General features: G+C 37.7%; 1 protein-coding gene across 10 annotated transcripts in view; it reads right to left on the minus strand.

Annotated features, from left to right (window-relative positions):
- Positions 1-20,039, minus strand: part of Srpk2 (SRSF protein kinase 2) — a 227,807-nt gene that overhangs the window by 23,068 nt on the left and 184,700 nt on the right. For all 10 annotated transcript variants that reach the window (XM_078040210.1, XM_078040209.1, XM_078040207.1 and 7 more), the window contains 5 exons: positions 19,164-19,270; positions 8,069-8,234; positions 6,844-6,869; positions 5,234-5,480; positions 4,165-4,647 (listed from right to left, as the gene is read on the minus strand). In XM_078040210.1, coding sequence (XP_077896336.1) covers positions 4,165-4,647; positions 5,234-5,480; positions 6,844-6,869; positions 8,069-8,234; positions 19,164-19,270 — 1,029 coding nt within the window. The remainder of the gene's footprint in view (positions 1-4,164; positions 4,648-5,233; positions 5,481-6,843; positions 6,870-8,068; positions 8,235-19,163; positions 19,271-20,039) is intronic.

Raw genomic sequence — 20,039 nt, forward strand, 5'->3', positions numbered from 1 at the left:
AGAAGCACCCACCCAGGAGGAGATACATTGTTTCGTCATATTTTGGATCATGGAAACTAAAAAAAGAAAATTTTAGAACTACTGAGGAAATCAAGTATATAATGAATAATAGATATTATAAAATCACTCATATTCTTACTATGATAATGGTATTATTATTATGACAAAGATGTCCTTTCATCTCTCAGGAGATAAATACTGAAGTTTGTTTGGTTTTCTTTTTTATTTTGGGTGGTGCTGAGGACTGAACCCAAGGCCTCATGCATGCCAGGCAAGCACTGTACCAACTGAGTTACATCCCCAGCCCGATACTTAAGTATTTAGAAGAATCCTAATATCTACAACACAGTTTTTATTTACATATATGTAAATATACCTAGTGTGGCAAAATGTTAAGTATGAATTTATATTGAAGGTATACAATTGTTATTGTACTATTCTTTCAAAATATATATTTTTTTAAAATACAGAGATGTGCTAGGTATGGTGTATACACCTGTAACCTGAGCAACTCAGGAGGCTGAGGCAGGAGGATCTCAAGTTTGAGGCCAGCTTCAGCAATTTGGCAACACCCTGTCTCAAAAAAAAAAAAAAAAAGAAAAGAAAAAGAAAGAAAAAAGAAAAAGGGCCGTGGATAGAGCCCAGTGGTAAAGCATCCCAGAGTTCAATCCTCAGTACCAGAAAGAGGGAGGGGGGAGGTGGGGAGGAAGGGAGGGAGGAGTAGGTGTTCTAGTAATTCCTGCAACTCAGAGGATAGGGCTGGTTACTCATGGATCATACACCCCACTAAAACACTCTAGCAATGACTTAAAGACAAGTGGGGATGGCAACAAGAAAGAACAAAAAGCCAGATCAAAAGGTAGCCTCTGTGATAGTATAAGCAGGCAATGACCATGCTCTTTAGGGCCAAGGCAAGGAGGACCCCCCATTTAAGGAGGTATGACTGGTAGGACAAAGTGACCTACTTGGTATGAGAGAAAAAACGGGGAATGTCAAGGACCATCAAGGGAATACAGGAGATTTAGCCAATCGAGAGAGCAAACTGTGCTCTGGTTTCTACATGTCTGAAGTCCCCTTGTGACACAGAAATCAAGCTGTCTTGAACACTGTTGAATAAGTGGCTCTCCAGCATAGGAAAGTAGAGGAAGAGATTCTTATGCCAGAAGTCCCTGGATCCTGCACTTGCTTCCTCACTCCCTCAGGTCTCTAACCAAAGGTTATCCTGTCAGGGAAGTGTGATCTCTCTCAGTAAGATCTAGAGCAGCCCTCCATACCACTGCCTAATTTACCCACAGAAGTTCACGACACTAACTGGTTTTCACTGGTTACCTAACCCCATGGTAATCCAAGAAGAAAGGCAGGTACATCCTTGATTTTGTTGACCACTATCCTCAGTACCCACAACAGGGACTAACTAACATACTGCTGGGACTCAACAGTTGAGTGAATAAACAGGGATTTGGTCAGCAACACCACATTGACAGCAGCTGTAATCATGGATTACATGGTTACATGGACAGGCTTGGGTCAATTAGGGAGAGACTGGAGTGTCAGTAGAATGGGCTGAGAATAGAGATCAGGGTACCGCCCATGCTTAAGATTGCTGAAAAAGATTAGGGAACTACCCTAGGAAATAGCAGGACAAAGTGCAGCCCACAAAGCAGGAAGAGGACTTAGGTGGGCCAGGCAGCAGGGTCTGTGGAGTGCAGCTCAGGAATGAGTCATATACCCCCCACCCCACTGTAAAACACAGGCTGGGAGAGCAGCACAACCTGATGTCAATCAAAAAATGTATGGACATAGTTCTCTGACAGAGTGCCCAAGTATTCCTTAAATTCAAGCAACAGGCTATGAGTTAAATAATATCTCCAACCGGATTTTACATTTTGTCTAAATCAGATGTTTCCCTCTCCTCACCCATTCACTCATGCATTCAACACAATTTTGAATTTCCCTCTACTTCTGTTTTTTCATAGGAAGTTTTTCTTTTAAGCCTAAACATATATCTGCCTATTATGAATGTGAATTATAATGTGGTGGACAAAACTGGACCAGGAAACAGGAGGCCTGCATTCAGAATCTACTGGTTACTAGCAAGAGAAACTGTCCTGAACCTTACAACTCACTTGGGTCTCAAAGACACTGACAACATGGCAATAGCAGTAGCAACCTTGGCGCCTACCAGGTTCGTGACAAGAAGGTACATTCACTAAGAATATTCTATACATTATTGTCATTATATATCATATATCATTTGTTTACCTGCACTATTTATATACCTAAACCATTTACAGGTAGCATTTGATTCAATGCTAATAACTAACCTAGATGTGGCCACTGATTTCCTTTGATAGAGGAAGAAACTGAGACTCAGGGAGATTTAGAAATCAAAGTTCCATAGCTATTAAGTTTTGAGCTGGGATTTAATCTTGGTTTTTGTTTTGTTTTGTTGCACTAGGGGTTGAACCCAGTGGCCTTTTACTACTGAGCTATTCCCCAGAATTTTTTTATTTTTGTTTGCTTTACTTATTAGTATCAGGGATTAAAGCCAGGGGCACTTAACCACTGAGCCACATTCCCAGTCCTTTTTACTTTTTATTTTGAGACAGGATCTCACTAAATTGCTTAGATCCTCACTAAGTTGCTGAGGCTGGCCTTGAATTTGTGATCCTCCCTCCTCACCTCCCAAGTCACTAGGATTACAGGCATGTGCCAACATACCCGGCCAGACCATTTTTATTTGAGGGGTCTCACGAAGTTGGTGAGGCTGGTCTCAAACTTGGGATCCTCCTGTCTCAGCCTGAGTTGCTGGGATTTCAGGTGTGAACTAACAGACCCAGCTTAATCTCATATATTTGAAGCCACTGCCCCAAACTGTTGCTTGCACAATAATACAAAGCTACTCTGTAAATTTACTTTCTATATGCATCTGTAAGTTAAATTTGAGCAACAGCAACAATAAAAGCAGAGAAGGTATATTTCCATGGCTGCCTTTTCCTAGAAATGAATCTACATGTGAAGCTTTTGAATACTCCCTGGCCAGGAAAAAAGGTGACCAGGAGCTAACCATGTCCCACCAAGTTAAGAAAACACATGTTAGAATGATTAGTTACAGCTTAGTAACAAGGGTGGCGGGCTTTCTCAGAGAATAAGTTGTCAGCCTGCTAGAGTGAAAGGGGCTGCAGAATCTCTGGGGCTGTCTGTAGGGCTGGTTCATCAATAACCTACCATGTGTTAAGCAGTCCTATCAGCAGAGGGAGCAGAGGAGGTTTCTGAGCTTTTCACTGTGAGCCAGAATGGAAACCAAATGAGAGCCCAGTTTTCACTTACTTAAGTCACTCAGCAATATGTCACATGGCATTTGCTCCCAAAATAAGGGTTTGAAATAAGACAGGGCCCTGCACAGACATACCTACAATCTATTTTCATGTTTAAATCATGTCACTTCCTTTAAAATCACAAAATTAGGGGCTGGGGATGTGGCTCAAGTGGTAGCGCGATCGCCTGGCATGCGTGCAGCCCGGGTTCGATTCTCAGCACCACATACAAACAAAGATGTTGTGTCCGCCAATAACTAAAAAATAAATATTAAAAAATTCTCTATCTTTCTCTCTCTCCCTCTCTCACTCTCTCTTTAAAAAAACTAAATAAATAAAATCAGAAAATTATAATCTTGGGACTGTTATTGATAGCAGGGTCCTATAATTAGGGACAACTATCAAAATAAGTCAAGACACTTCTTTCTCAACACAGCAAAAGAGCAGGCAGATGTTCTCTCAAATAGAAACAAGACAAAAAACTAAATATAACACCATCAGATGAAAGAGGATACAAATTATAAGCTAAATTAATGCATTGTAGGAACCTATAAGGATGTTAAACTCCCAAGGTTTTTGCAAATGTTAGGTGTCACTGACTAAATATAGAAAGAATAAGAAAAGCTCAGAAATGGGATTGCATAAGCAGAGAGTAAGAGAAAGCCCAGTGGCACAGAACAAATTTTTAAAGCACATTTCTTGTTCATGAGTATAAAAGCAATAAAACAAAAATGGTTAAAACATGGACATGGCTTTACCACCACCAGTCAGCTTCTTTCACAGTGATTGTCAAAGGCATGACCCTGGAGCCAGTGAAAGCAGACAATGGATGGGAAAGGACACTTACTTTTTGGCAAATCCCCAGTACTAGAGGCTGAAACTGTCCTGCTTCTGTCATGCGATGGACTGCTTTCCTCTTGCTCAGTAAGTGGAGATCCCTCAGAGAGCACAGAGCCACAGGCCACAGGTTCTAAGGGCCCAGAGAACAATGAAGTGGAAAACTCTGGAAACTGCGACTCCGGAATCTTATGTTGTCCATTTGGCAATTCACCATTGAATTGTTCGTAGGAGCTGCTATATGTGTAATCACTTTCTGCATTGGGCTCATCAAGGTTATATTCCTCAGGATTTGGGCAGTCATCTTCATCATCCTCTTCATCCTCCAGCTGCTGTTCCAGTAAGAATGGACCATTCTCAATGTGGCCATTGGTTTTGGGTGACTCAATCCATGTAGGGTCTATATTCGCAAGCTCCTGTTCAACATCATCTTCATCTTTCTCAATGTTTTCTTTCTCAGTGTCTTCTTTCTCTTCTTGGTCCTCAGCTTCACCTTAAAAAGTTCAGGGGTTAAGAATTAGGCCTTGGTACTCTCTTTGACACAGTGGCATGAGGTACTTATGTCCTTTGACAAGATATACTTCTTAATGTGCTTTATTTATGTACCACACAGTCAACACCTCTTGGCTTTCAGGGTAAACCCTGTAAGCTTTCTAAATCTTATTTTTCATTTATTTAACTTATTTGTTTATTATTCGAGTCTCCTTAGAGGAAGTTAGCATTGAGGGAAAATAATTTTATAAGTAAAGTTGGATTTCTATTTCTACCCTCTCCCGAACCTTCAGAAAAAGGTCTGTGATGTGTTAGGTCGGCAAAAATTTAATCACAAAATAAAAAGAAGGGGCCATTATTAGCATGGATAGAAACATGGTGCTTTCCATTTTTAAAAACTACTCTGCGGTGTTAACTAATGTCTGTCATACATTTTTATTAATGAACTACAGATTGAACAGGTTGCTTCCCATACTGTCCATTAAGAAGACAGAGAAACTCTTCCTTAGTATCCAAAGCAGCAGCATAAAGCCCACCTCTGTGATGCTCCCAAGACCCCATCAACCCTGACTCCAGATGCCACTGACCATCGTCTTTAGCAGTCTCTTCCTCGGTTGCCTCCTCTAATCCTGCCGCTTTTAGTTTCACCTCTGGGCAGTACTCATCATCTTGCTCATTGGAAGGTACAGCGGAGGTGATGTTTTCCTCTATTATTTTTCTTTCGGCTTCTCGCTCCAATTCCTCTATCTCCTGAAGGCGTTTTTCTAATAACTCAGCCTGCCTCTTCTGTTTCTTTTTCAGCTTTTTCTTCTTGTTTTTAGATATTTTTCCTATCTACAACATGTTAAGAAAATACCATAGGTCAGTCGGCTCCTTTTTAAAGCACCATATAATAGCGCAAGTGCTGGCAGTATGGCAAACACTAACCATTTTTTTTCACATCATATTCAATTAAGTTCACAAACCCAGAGAGAAGCATTATGGTGAAAGAGAAAACAGTCTGGCTAATATCAGTGCTGGCTAATATCAGGTCTTACCCTCAGAGCAGTATACCTCCTCATCAGTTCAGTTCTAAGAGAATTGAATCACTGAAACACTTGGAAGCTCCTCTTGAAAGTTTTATTTGTTGCTGCCTTATACAAAGTTACCATCCTTCTCACCTCCTTATTGACAAAAAAGAAATGTTTGCCAAAATAGGGAGACAAGGGCTGGGGTTGTGCCTCAGTGGTAGAGCGCTCGCCTAGGATGTGCAAAGCACTCGGTTCGATCCTTGGCATAAATAAATAAATAAATGAATAAATGAATAAATAAATAAATAAATAAATGAATGAATGAATAAGTCCGGCCACAATTAAAGAATAAACCTCAAAAAAAAAAAAAAGTGCTGGGGAAATAGCTCAGTTGATAGAGTGCTTTTGCCTTGCATGGAGTGCGGGGGGGGGGGGGGGGGGGGACAGGTAGACAATAGCACTGACTGAGTCTGCCTCACACTGAGTTGTTATCAGCAAACAAAACAACATGAACTTTAAGAAATGAGCCTATGAAGTAAAAGGGTGAAAAATCAAAAACCCTAAGTTTTTGCCTGCTTTCAGCTCTGGCCACCTGACTTGGAAAGCACAGGCATTAAGAACCTCCAACATTTCACAGAATTAGTGATCTCAAGCCAGCAAACCAAGAGAACACTGTGGAAATGACTCAGGCTCCCCAACTGGCCAGGAAGCCAAATTCACACAGCTCCTCCTTACACTGAAACTTCCTTCTAAAAGGAAGGCTGCTTCATTGAACACAGTGTTTCTGACAGGACCACAAAATGGATAATACTCTCTCTTACTTACACAACTGTCTAAGAAAAAAAATTAGAATATCAGTGTCAGAAAAATAAGTAACCGAGAAGCCAATGAGAAGTAATATAAACTGATTTTGGAATAATCACACTTCAAACTCTTAAGCATCACCTCACAATTCAGGAGATTCTGCCAACAGTACATAGGAAGAAGCTCTTACAACAGCTTTGATGACTCTAACTATGCAGAAATCACTTCAACTTAAAGAATTTTACATATTTAAGGATACAGAGCATTTATAAACATGTCTACCTTCTTAGTTTATATATATTAGAACATTTGTTATCATTTGAAAAGCTTAGTGAATAGTTCCTTTTAACATGCTGAATATAAGTATATATTTAAGTACTTACGGGTTTTTGCTGTGGAGCCGTACTCACTAAAACAATATAAAACAAAATGGATGTTAGACAAAAACTGACACATACATTTGGGTAATTCAAACTGGCAAAATGAATTAATTACAATCTTCTAATGGCTATCCAACTTCAAAAACTGTTAAAAATCAAGAGCTTCTTTATTGTAAGGATCTAAAGAAAATGTATTCAACTCAAATGACTGACCCTTAAAGGGCAGAGTAAAAGCTGTTCATACTAAGTCATTTCTATTATTTATTTAAACTTAAATGACAATCAGTTTCAAAGAGTCAATAATCTCAAGCATCCACTATCAGTTTAAGAAAATGAAGAAGAGTTCACAAATCATATAGTCATTAGACCAAATTTGTTTATAGATAATGAACAATTTAGATGAGAAAATGTACATTTTATTTTCGAAATCCACTTGGCAAATCTCATACAAAAAAACCTAAGCTAAATAGTACAGAGTTTTTATTAGTAACTACACAGTAATTTGCGACAATTATTCCAAATCACATTAGACCCCTAACCAGAAGCAAAAACTTGACAGGTTAGTTCCATGATCTAAAAAAACACCCTTAGAGTAGATAGTAGAAGGAGTAAGAGCCCCAGAGCCCTAGTCAGAGGAGTGTTAGCCCTGTACAACTGCCTGACCACACACCAGGGCACAGATAATGTAAAAAGAGCATGCCAACACTACCATTACTGAATTCTGTGAAATTCGAGGGGGTGGGGGGAAGCCACCTTTATATGCCAACGCTCAAGTCATGTGGTCATCTTTCCTCTATACCCTTAGGTCTTTCGTATCTAATTCCAAAGTCTCTAATTAAATTCAGACTGATAGAGGTATGTTAACTGAAGAGAGGGAAGCATTCTAACAAATTAAGCTAGAAAAAAATTCCCATGACTATGTTCCTCCCTACAGAAGTGGGTAACACAAGAAAATGCAGATACAGATAGATGAAGCAACAGTTAAGAATTTAGGTGGTCTTTTAATGGAGGACACAAAGATAAATAATTCAAATATTAAAATAAAATGCAATTGGAAAATCATCTAAAGAAAATGTTCCAGTTATTTCCAGCAACCAAGCTCTTACAAAAAGTTCCTAATTTGCATATACATATTTGACTCAACTGCCTTCAGTGTAAAACTCTGCAAGTTCAAAATGCCCTCAAGTCAACTGAAATGAAGAAAGATCAGCTCAATCAGCTCCCTCACCTGCAGACCCTGAAGGAGGAGGAGCACCTGCTTTCTGCCACTCAGTGGCTTCAGCTGCCATTCTTCTCACATATGCATCATCCACACACATCAAGATGTTTTCCGGCTTTATGTCAGTATGAATAATCTTGCACTTACTGTGTAGATAATCTAACCCTTGAAGAACCTAGTTACAGTAAAATCGAAAGAGGAAAGGAGCTATCAATACTTTTATTATTTAATTTTTATGCATTTGCAAGATAGATGATGCAGTCACACAGCACAAAATTTGACAGACACAAAAGGGCATTTAGTTACCAAAACAAAACTCTCCCCACCTTTGCCCCCAATCCAGCTCTCCCTTCCATAAGCAACCAATGTGTAACACTGCACAGATAATTTATGCTCGTGGAAGCAAATTTCTATATGTACATCTTTAATAACAACTTTACTGAAAAAGAATTCACGTGTATAATTCATCATTTTAAGAGCACAATGTTGTTTAGATGTGCAACCATCACCCCTTCCTAATTTAGAACGTTTTCATCACCCCAGAAAGAAACATCATACCATTAGTAGTCACTCCCCATCTCCCTCCACCACCACCAGCCCTGACCAATCACTAATGTGCTTACTGATTCTGGACATGACATTTAAAATGAATCATACAGAGGGATTTTCCAACTGGCATAATGTTCAAGGCTCATTCTTGTGTAAAGTATATCCATATTTCATTTCCTTTCATTGCCAAATGATATTCTGCTGTGTGGAATACAACATTGTGTTTATCTATTCATTAGATAGACATCTGGATTGGGTCCACATTTTAACTATTGAAAATAATACTGCTATGTATATTCATGTACAAGTTTTCATAGGGACCTATCTTTGTATTTTCTTGACTTAGAGGGAAATGTTGGGACATATGACAAGTATACATTTAGCCATTTGATGAAGTACCCACACTGCTTATTCCTTTTACATTCTTACCAGCAACATATGAGGGTTCCAATTTCTTCATCCTGACCAACATTAACCATCTTTTTTATTGTAGTCACACTAGTGGGTATGAAGTGGTATCTCATTTTTAGCTGCTGTTGTTTTGAGACAGGGTCTCACTCTTTCTCAGGCAGGTCTTAACTTCCTGGACTCAAGCAATCCTCATGCTTCACCATGCTAAATAGCTAGGGATCCAGGAATGTCATCAAACCCAACTTGCATTTTTCTTTTTTAAAAAAATATTTATTTATTTATCTTTTAGTTTTTTTAGGTGGATACATTAGTTTGTTTTTATGTGGTGCCGAGGATCAAACCCAGTGCCTCATGCATGCTGGGCGAGCGCTCTACCACTGAGCGACCACCCCAGCCCCCAGCTTGCATTTTTTGTTTTGATTTTTATATTGCTAGTGGTTAATGATGCACATACATTTTTAATATTTCAGTAAAAGGAAGACATAATTTTTTTTTTTTTTTCCCGTTTGGTGGTTCTGGGGACTGAACCCAGGCCTTGTGCATGCTGGGCAAGCACTCTACCAAGTGAGCTATATCCCCAGCCCCAAGAAGGATATAATTTAACCAAAAAATAGCTCTGATATCTAAAGCACTACAGCCTTAAATTAAAAGAAAACATTAAGCCAAAATATACATGCACATCACCTCAAACCAAACAAAACCTTACAGAGTACCAGCGACCTCAATGCAAGGGCAATGTTTCTCTGCAATTATTTCCACATAAAAATTAATTTTTAGAATATACTTTTCCATACATTAGAAATACAAATATCACCATTTAAATATTAAGTCATTTGGGCATCTTGTCCACAAGAAACTGGAAATGTAAAACAGATAAGCAAAAGATACACTGCATCATCCAAAACTAGGTAACACCCAGCAAAATCCTAGTGTGTCTGCCTACCATGAATAGCTGGCTAAATAACCTTCAAGGATGAAACATTACAAAGTGAGAAGGAACCAAATTTTCTGAAAGAAAATCAGTTTATCTGTCTCTTGAACAAATTTACACAGGTATTAAAACACCTATGATCACTTAAAATAACTTTTCATAGGAAGCATTTTCACATGAATTCACTGAAACGATATCATCTGAACTCTGATCACAGGCTATGAACTATTTGAGGTGTTTTAAATACAACAGTAAACAGAGTTCCGCAACTTCAAAGCCCTTAACAGTTCTCCTGTCCTCATAGAGCTTACACATTCTTGGTAGTGGCTGGGAGTAATGGGATTAATTTAAAAAAAAAAAAAAAAAAAAAGATGAATCACGGCACAATACCAAAATACTGACAAGTTGTTAGTACCAGTAAAATGAGGGAATTAAAAAAGCCTAAAGAAATGCATCTGATTTTTAAATTTAGAATAGTTACTGTTTAAAATAATACCTCAATTAAAATGTTTAATTATGTTTAGAATGTCAAAAAAACAAAAGTCAGACAGACATCATTATGTATATACAAAAAGTACAGGGTATATACCTGAAGGGAACATAATCCAATGGATCTATATGTGGTTCACTGACATTTCATGTATCTTCCTTGTGCAAACTGAGTAATAATGTGGAATTTTTAATCCAAACAAGAGAGATTCTGAGAATTACAAGATATTAATGAACAGGCACAAGGAACAAAATTTTGGAAAATTTTTAAACAGCTGATATTTATTCCAACTTAAATTTCAGTTATCAAAAATTAACTCAAGGGGCTGGGGATGTGGCTCAAGCGGTAGCGCGCTCGCCTGGCATGCGTGCGGCCCGGGTTTGATCCTCAGCACCACAAACAAACAAAGATGTTGTGTCTGCTGAGAACTAAAAAAATAAATAAATAAATAAAATCCTTTTAAAAAAATTAACTCAAAGTAGAAATATTTACAAATTTACTTGGAGTTAATATTTTGTTTTCCTAAAATATCTTTTAACCATCTTTCATGAACAAGTTGCCCTTATCTATCCACCTTGGTTTCTTTCCATCTTAAAGATGTTTCACTCTGTGGGAGGCTACACAGGTAAAAGATACTGTAACTCAGTACACAAATGTGTTAACATATGTTCCCAAAGATAACAATGTGCTCAAGATAAGCAAAGTGTTCTCTGGAGAACTTAAGGTCCCAGACTTCTTAAAATACTGGCTATAGCACTCAGCTGGGCTAACTTTCCTTGGGAAGCCCTGACTATAATGTCTGACAAAGAACACGAGGGAAAGACTCTACCACTGGGACAAAATAAGTAAGTTGATTAATAAATGCAGATCATTTAGGAGGTGTAGCAGCGTTAAAATATGACCTGCTCTTAAACTGTTACACATACATTCTTTACCCAGGGCAGGTGGTTAACCTCTATGAGTTTCCATTTTCATGTCTCAAAAGGGTAAAAACACATGAATCATACACAAACATAGTAAGAATCAGACATAAAAACATAGTCTACAAAACAGGAACTAGGAACAAATGGTAAAACTGAACTAAGTTAGATGACTTGTATTTATACTGACTACATAACCATAATTTCCCAAGTCACTTACTAAACTTCTCTGGTCTCAGCTATTTTGATCTCTAAAATATTAAAAGAGCTTTGTTGATTTTTTTTAAAGTAACATTCCATGAATAAAAATCTGATTCCTTAATTTTTTAAAATTCTGAACATTTATCTTTTTCTAAAAAAAAACCCAATATTTTGTTATAGCTAAGAACAATTTAATTTTCAAAAGCAGCATTTTGTTGGTAAACAGTGGTGTTTAAAGTAATAAAGTATCCTAGACCAATACTGATGAGAAATCTTACAACCATTTACACAGAATAACCATGATGGAGGAGAAATAATGAATCAAGCTTCATGCCAAAGGATGGATCTCCCCCTGAAAAATCTGATTAAAATTCAGAAACCTTTAGTATTTTTTCCCTGCCCCTTTTTATTTTTTGAGTCAGGATCTTCCTAAGTTGCCTGGCTGATTTAGAACTTGTGAGTCTCCTATCTCAGCCTTCTGAGTACCTGAGATAACAGGTGTGTGTCACTATGCCTAATTTATTAATTTTTCTGTTTTCTTCATTTGTCTAATTAATGTATGTTTTTCTCAAATGCCTAAAAAACGTATTTGTCGTATCATTAGCAGGAGGCAGCAGAAGCTGTAGAGATCCCTTTGCTGGAAAAGCCAAGATTCAAACCAACCACAAATAGGCCAGGGGAAGGGTCAGTCATCAATCATCCATTGAAAGGAGCCAGATCACATACTTCAAGAGTAGGTGCCAGGTTTCTCCATATGAAGTAGTGCAGAATCCAAGGCAGGAAAAAAATCCAGTTTCCGATGTTAGAATTAACTAGCTACAAGCTCAGAGAAAGTCCCTTCCTGTCCCTAAACTTCAAATTCACCTGTAAAATCTGGAACATGGACAAGATGGTCTATTAGATTTCTTTCTATACACCAACAGCCATTCCAGATATCATTTGCCACAGGTTTTAACAACATAATCTACCCCTCTCCAACATGACTTGCTTGAAACAAGTCCTGTAATCTTGCAGATAAAAGGAGGAACAAGTGTGGAGCCTATGTTAGAAGGCTATCTTCCTGACCCATCAGTGTCCAGAGAGTGAAGCGCCCCTCCCTCCAAACTGTAAACCCTGAAGAGTAAAGAATGAGAGCACCTTTCCAAACTGTGTTCCGACTTTGGTAGCAATGTGAGAACTTTCTTCCTACCACACCTAAACATAGGACGTTGGGAGATGAGACTGCCTGGCTCCTACCCTGTTGGTAACAAGCTAATGAAGCTCCAAGGGAGTCCCAACAGGCAGCCAGATGGGCTGGCAGAGGAGAGGAGGATGGCCCCAAGCAGGAGTCCTTAATTTAGATATTAATTACTTGTGGGTGTACAGGAAAACACTAGAGGGCTTTCCACAAGCCCAGAAAATTTCATACTAGCAAAGCTCTTCCTCAATAAGACAGACATAAGGCAAATCCTGCAAAATGGTTGTGAAAACCATCATGTTAACCTGAATGAATAAGTATGGGAAATACTTATTATAGAGTACAAGAAGGAGACACATGCTCAGACAGAAAAATTCTATGGACACTGTATTTGCTCTGAAATCTCTAAATTGTGAGAATGAATAAGAAAATCCAGCAGCTATACTGCTGAAAGGAAGAAGGAAGGTGCTGCTGCTGCACCCAGCTCTCAGCCTGCAGAGAGCCCAAAGGAGGCTTACTTCTATTCAAAGGGAGCCACTAACTAAACTGTGAGCTGAGGACCCAGGATTCTGAGAATTGCAAGTTTATGCAGAATCACAAGGACTACACCACACCAAACAAATCTAATACTGAAATGTCTGATAATTTAAAATCAAGCTTCTGTACTAAAATTGAACAATACTAGTTCAATCACAATGAATTTACTGATAACTGGGACAAGGGAAATAATTTAAATGGTAAATGAATGAAAAGTATATTTAAAAATTTAGATAGTGATAAGAAAAAAACAATCTGCCACAGGGTCTGTCACAAAGAGTGAGATTGAGAAAACACATACTTCACACTATCCCACAGTTTAATGCATGGATCAAGGATCCAATCCACCAGAGTAACTGTGGAATGCTGGGGAAGATTTTGTCCTCTCTGTGCAGCATCTTCTGTGGAACATAGAGCATAAATAACACCACTGTTCTCACTGGTGTATAGTTGGCATACTACAAATTAAGCATATAAAGCAACGATTCCTTAAGAAACATGAAAACTGAGCACAGGATCACGATCATAGATTACTAATAATTTAAAATTCCAAGGCTATAAACTGTTAACTGCTTGTTGTTACACCATTACAATAAAGTCACCAAAACCACAGTCTCGCCCTTTATAGAAGGGCACATCACATTTTACTAATGGCAAGTAGTCACCTTCTTAAAGGATTTCTATAAAAAGCACAGAGTTAAACTATAAAACTCTGAAAAGTAAAAGGCCAACTTCATTTGAATTACATAAGAAAGTCAAAACCATTTTTAATGGGACCAAAGGATTTTAAAGAAATTGTCACCTGAGGTACATCTTTTAATGTACCAGAAACAAGTTCCTTTAATGCCAAACAAGTTCCTTTCTATTCAGTTTAAAAATGGATGGGAATAGGATAGACAGTATAATGAATCAGATATAACTTTCCTATGTTTGTATGGGAATACACAACCAGTGTAACTCCACATCTTGTACAACCACAAAAATGAGAAGTCATACTCCATGTACGTCTAATGTCAGAATACATTACACTGTCATGTAGAACTAAAAAAAAAAAAACAAATTTAAAAGGGCGGGTAGACATAGTAGATTGATTTAATAAATTGATTTAACATGAAAAAAAAAATGAAAGACTGGAGGCAAACAGCACAAGATTCCATCATGCTTGAGGCCACAGAATCATCAATTGAGAAGACCGGGGATGGGGATGCACAGTGTGTCCCCCACATCCATACCCACAATTCATCACGATAGTGCTTTTTTTGTATCAGCACAGGGACACCTAAAGAGGGACAGCTAAGAACTGATCAAAGGATTGACTATAAAACACAGGAAATCCTAAAAGAACAGTTGAATCAATTTTGTCCTTACCTTTAGAAAGTAAACAAATGAGCCCTTTAAATCATAGAAAGGTCAACCACTAAAAAAAGGGGGGGATATATATTTCTTCCATCATTTAGGTAAAACAACCTACCCACAATACTTCTGGATACTCCAATGTATGAAAAAAGATAACAAGAGATGTGTGACTCACAATATACAATCCTTCATTTCAAGGCAACCACAAAGGAGCTGGGGAGACACAATGACTAGTTTGTACTGCTCACTGTGGTGGATGCTTCATAAATAGTCTTTTATTATTAATCTCCACATTAAAGCTACAACCTGTTCATTATTATCCAAAGTTTTAAAATAATGAACTAGACTCATACAGGATAAAAAACTTGGTCAGGGTCACAAAATAGGAATATCAAAGCTAGAATGTGAAATCAAATCTTGTTGCTACAGCATTTACACCTTGTATTTTACCCTACCCAAATGATTCTCAAAGAGAGGGAATTTAGCTCCCCAGGGAACATTTGACAAAATTCAGAGGTATCTAGGGTATAGACATCAGGGACGCTGCTATATACCCTGCAATGTACAGGACAGGCCTCCCAAGCTAAGAATTATATAGTCCAAAATGTCAATAGTGCCAGGATTGAGAAGACTTGGAAATAAGGTAAAGGACTCAGTGTGAGCTGTAGGTGTCCCAGGGAGGGAAGAAATAACACTGTTACCTGGGGTGGTAAGAGGCGTTTGTCACAGAGGATTTTGGTTAAGCCTTAGGAATGTGTGTAGAAAACAAAAAGGATGGTACTTTCAGCAGCTTAGAACAAGAGAAATAAAAATACAGAGATAATAAATAGCAACATGTGCCCAGTGTGGAGGCTCATGCCTGAATCCCAGCAGCTCGAGAGGCTGAGGTGAGGCAGGAAGATCACGAATTCAAAGCTAGCCTCTGCAATTTAGCGAGGACCTAAGCAAGTGAGACCCTACAAAATAGGGCTGGGGATGTGGATCAGTGGTTGAGTGCCCCCGAGTTCAATCCCCAGTAAAAGAAAAAAAAAAAAAAAAGCAAGATATATTAAGGGGTCAAGATGATCATCATTAAGTACTTTTCATAAACTAACTACAAAATGAAACAAGCAAAAACTTATGAATAAAAATTCTGTTGGGACATCCTTGAATATTCATAAGCTCCAGGAAGGAAACTATGTACCTGAAAGATATAAATTACTGTTTGTGAGAAAAAATATGAGATGACACCAGATGGCAGAGAACCTTTAAACAGGTTCTCTGGAAAAAATGGTTCAACTTCTATTCACACAGGCCTGGTAAAATTCCAAACATATAATATACTGCTTGGCAAAAAATGGTGAACACTTGAGCTCTGGCGCTGGACTCTCTGGGTTTCCATTTCTGTTACCTGCTACTTTTTAAATAACATCCCAACTAGGGACAAATTACTTTGCTTTTCTGTGCTTGTTTACTCATCCATAAAATCAGGAAAATAACACCTATTTTGAGCACGATTGTGAGGATTTAGTAAATTAAATCACATCAAGTACTCACAACTATGCCTAGCACATACTAAGAAATGAATAAATATTTGCTAATATTAATAGTAGAGTCTCTTTACATCTTCACAATAATCTAAGGAGGAAGGTATCATTATTACTGAATTATTCCCACTTTATTCATCAAATTTCAGCTTGAGGAGCATTGTGGACAAAGTTCTTTGGCTCAAGTGGGATATATCTGACTCCAAATCCAAGCTTTTAATCACTATATACTGCTTCATAAGTTTGAACAAACTTTAGGCAATGGAAGCCACGAAAGGTTTACAATTGGGGAATATACACTATTAAAGCAAGGCTTGCTTTTCAGAAGGTCCTGGCAATGGAAAGGAAAACAATCTAGAACAAGATGGGCTGTATGCTGGGAGAGCAGAGGCCTACAAAAGGTATTTGCAGGAGGTGATAAATTTTCACTGATGATGATGGCACTGAAAATACAAAGAACATCAAAAGTAAAAGGCATGAGCACAGCAGAGTTCAATGGCTGTGTACCTGATGATGCAATGCCAATTGACAGAGCAACAAGGGTGACTGAAAGATAGTCAGAAACACCTGACTTCTAAGGTAAAAAAAGGTTAATAGTGAAAGAATATTAAGAAATTGCCCTAACTTGCCTTTTTCTGAGAAATTAAAAAAAAAAACTCTTGAGGTTCATCAATAAAGGATCTTCCTACTATTACCAGGAGTCAGAAATACTGAAAACAGAAGCTGAATTGGGGTAACGAAGGGAAACACAGATATTCAGAGTACTAACAAAGAGATTTAACAATTTATTACACTGAAAATTCTAAGTAAGCTTTAAGAAAAAAAAATCCAGATTCCATAATATTTTTCTTAAATAAAGATGAGTTCACACTTGCTACAAAGATAAGGACATGTGAGATCGGTGAGGATAACAGTCATTAAATCAACTGTTTATACAGCAATTATACACAAAAGTTCTATGAAACTCACAGAACTTTATCTATAGACTTACAGACTTCTTCACTTGCTAAGAATGACCAGATTTTGCTTTCCCATTCTGGTATATAAAATGAACACCAATGATTCACCTGCAGATTCCCCTTCCTTCACTGCCAAGCCTGCTGGAGGTGATGGGATCAACCACTATGGTAGTAGCAAACATTTTTGAAAGTATAGGGTTCTGTGAGATGATGGAACCTGTGTGATATGTATGCAGAAAGCCATTTCTGGAATTATTTATTGTTTATTAGAATATGCAAATCCTTTAACCTTTAATGATTTAATCAGAAATAATTACAAAAGTCTTACCAAGATTTAATGTAAATTTTTAATAAAAGAGTTGCCACTAAAAGTCACGAATGCCTGAGTGTCATTTAGGGATAGAATGACTCTAATTAACATTAATTTCACTCTCACTGTACAGCCTCCTCCACATTAAAGAGAAATTATTCATTCTTTTGAGATATTAGCCTATGTTAAATGAATGAAATGATACTACCTGGAATCTAAAAGGGAATAGATATATTATTTAATAAAAGTCACAAAATTTACAAAGCCATGCATATACCCCTAGCATATTATGTAGAAGTATCTTAGCCCAACTGAGACAAGCTAATGCAAAAAAACCTTTCCCTCTCCAACCCCTCCTCCTCTCTCAAATAACACTTGTAATGCTGGAAAATAACTTGCCAATCTTCAGCACAAAAGTTAAAGATAAGTGGGGAGATACATACAGAGGCAGGGTAAACAAAATTTTTCACACAATTCAAGAGCAAACTCTAGGATGTTTTTAACATACAAATTTAAGCTTCAAAATTTTTATACAATAGGCTTAGAAACCTACTCATGAGCCTAAATGCAAACATGAACTATCTAAGGAAGGTTCTGTTTTAGGTACCTATCTCTTGAATTCACAAAACTTTCTGAATAATTATGATTCTTTTCCTATTTAGGAATTTGGGACTGAGGCAAGTATTTTATGCCTGGAACCCATGGGTAGGCCTAGTTCAAGCTCTGGGCCTGGTGATAGACACATAGTCCCCTTCTCAAGTAAACAAGCGTCTCCTTGACATATTACTCTGTAGAATCATTCACGGTAAATTTCCATTACATCATAACAGATAATCCAAGATAAATCTCATCTGCAATTTTCCTAATTTATGAGGTATGGTCAATGAATAGACTTATACATTCTATGCAAAAAAGTGAATCAGGTAAACACTGCTAATTAGGACATCTGATTATTACACACTTTCATTATGCAGTATTTCCTATATGACTTAAACCCAAATCTCAATACAACTGAAATAAGTTAATGCAAAGCCTTTCTCCAGGCCCTCTTCTCATGACCCATGTATTCTTTTCCCTAACTTTCTGAACTCCTGTTGAGGTACAACTAACAATGAAAATTGAATACATTTGCTGTGTAATACATGTTTTCACACATGTATATATTGTGTTATAAATAATTATACATGAGTTAATAAACTTATTTATCCATTATTCTCAGTTATCTTTCTGTGTGGAGAAAATACTTAGGATAAATTCTTTGCATAAATTCCATGTATACAATACAGTATTGCTAATTACAGTCACCACTATAAATCAGATCCCCAAAACTTATTCCCCTTACAACTCTGAGTCTGAAAACTCCTCAAGTTAATTTTTGATTTTTCACTCCATCCAAGGATAGTTAGAAATAGTAAATGAACCCAATAAATTACTTGTTCTAAATTATTTTGAAAGGACTTAAATGGAATGTTTTGAGTAAGCATACTGCATACAATAATCTCTGATTATATTGTATCACTTACCTCAAAAGAGGACTGATATATAAGAAATGTATGCCCAATATTTATATACTGCTTTCTTTATAACACAGCATAAAATATCATTAAATAAATATAAAACTGATTTCACAAGTGTTTTCAAAATGTTATTCATTCATTCACTCTTTCAAAACAAAAATCTGTGTGCAACAGATAAACAAGTGGGGATTAGAGATGGAGGCATCCTCAGAGGCCTCACCTGTCGAATGATACTCTTCACACAACGCACTGGGAGGCCTTGATAGTTGGACTTGATGATCCACTTGAGGAGATGGTGACCAAGCACTTCAAAGACCATGCAGACATCTGGGACATGGTTAAGGATTGTTTGTGGATGCATTTCCTGGAATATGGCAATTAGTGAAAAGCAAAAGCAGAAGCAACAGCATTCTGTCATTTACAACACAGTTATTTGCTCATAAAACACCACAATAATAGTATCTGTAATAGCAAAAGTGGTCAGTTGAGGTTTCTTACCTAAATAAAGACAAGTGGTAATATTTATTATGTGCCATACATTATTCAATATGTACTTTATACCACCTCAGGAAATATATAAATGTCCCCACTGTGGAAATGAAGATATGTGTCTCAGTACAAAGGTGGCCAAAGCAGATTCTAGCCCAACCTTCATGGTACTCTCCTGTCCACACTATTCTCTCAGCACGTACAGAGGAAGAAGAAAATGGGTCAGACTGAAACGTCACAAGAACTGATGTGGAAAAAACAGAATTGCAGGGCCCTAAGAGTCCTAATTGCCTGCCTAAACCTCTAATGAAGGAGGCCACAAATAATACATTATCAAATAGAAATTTACCAAACACCAGGTGCAGTGCACATGCCTGTAATCCCAGAGCTTGGGAGGCTGAGGCAGGAGGATGAAAAGTTCCAAGCCAGCCTTAGCAACATAGCGAGACCCTGTCTCAAAATAAAATATTAAAAAGGGACTGGAATGTGGTTCAGTGGTTAAGTGCCCCTGGGTTTAATCACTAGTATTTAGAGAGAGAGAGAGAGAGAGAGAGAGAGAGAGAGAGAGAGAGAGAGCGAGCTTGAGCGCGCGCGCGAGAGCGCTATT

The sequence above is a fragment of the Ictidomys tridecemlineatus genome, chromosome 2, assembly GCF_052094955.1.
Source record: "Ictidomys tridecemlineatus isolate mIctTri1 chromosome 2, mIctTri1.hap1, whole genome shotgun sequence".
NCBI lineage: Eukaryota > Metazoa > Chordata > Mammalia > Rodentia > Sciuridae > Ictidomys > Ictidomys tridecemlineatus.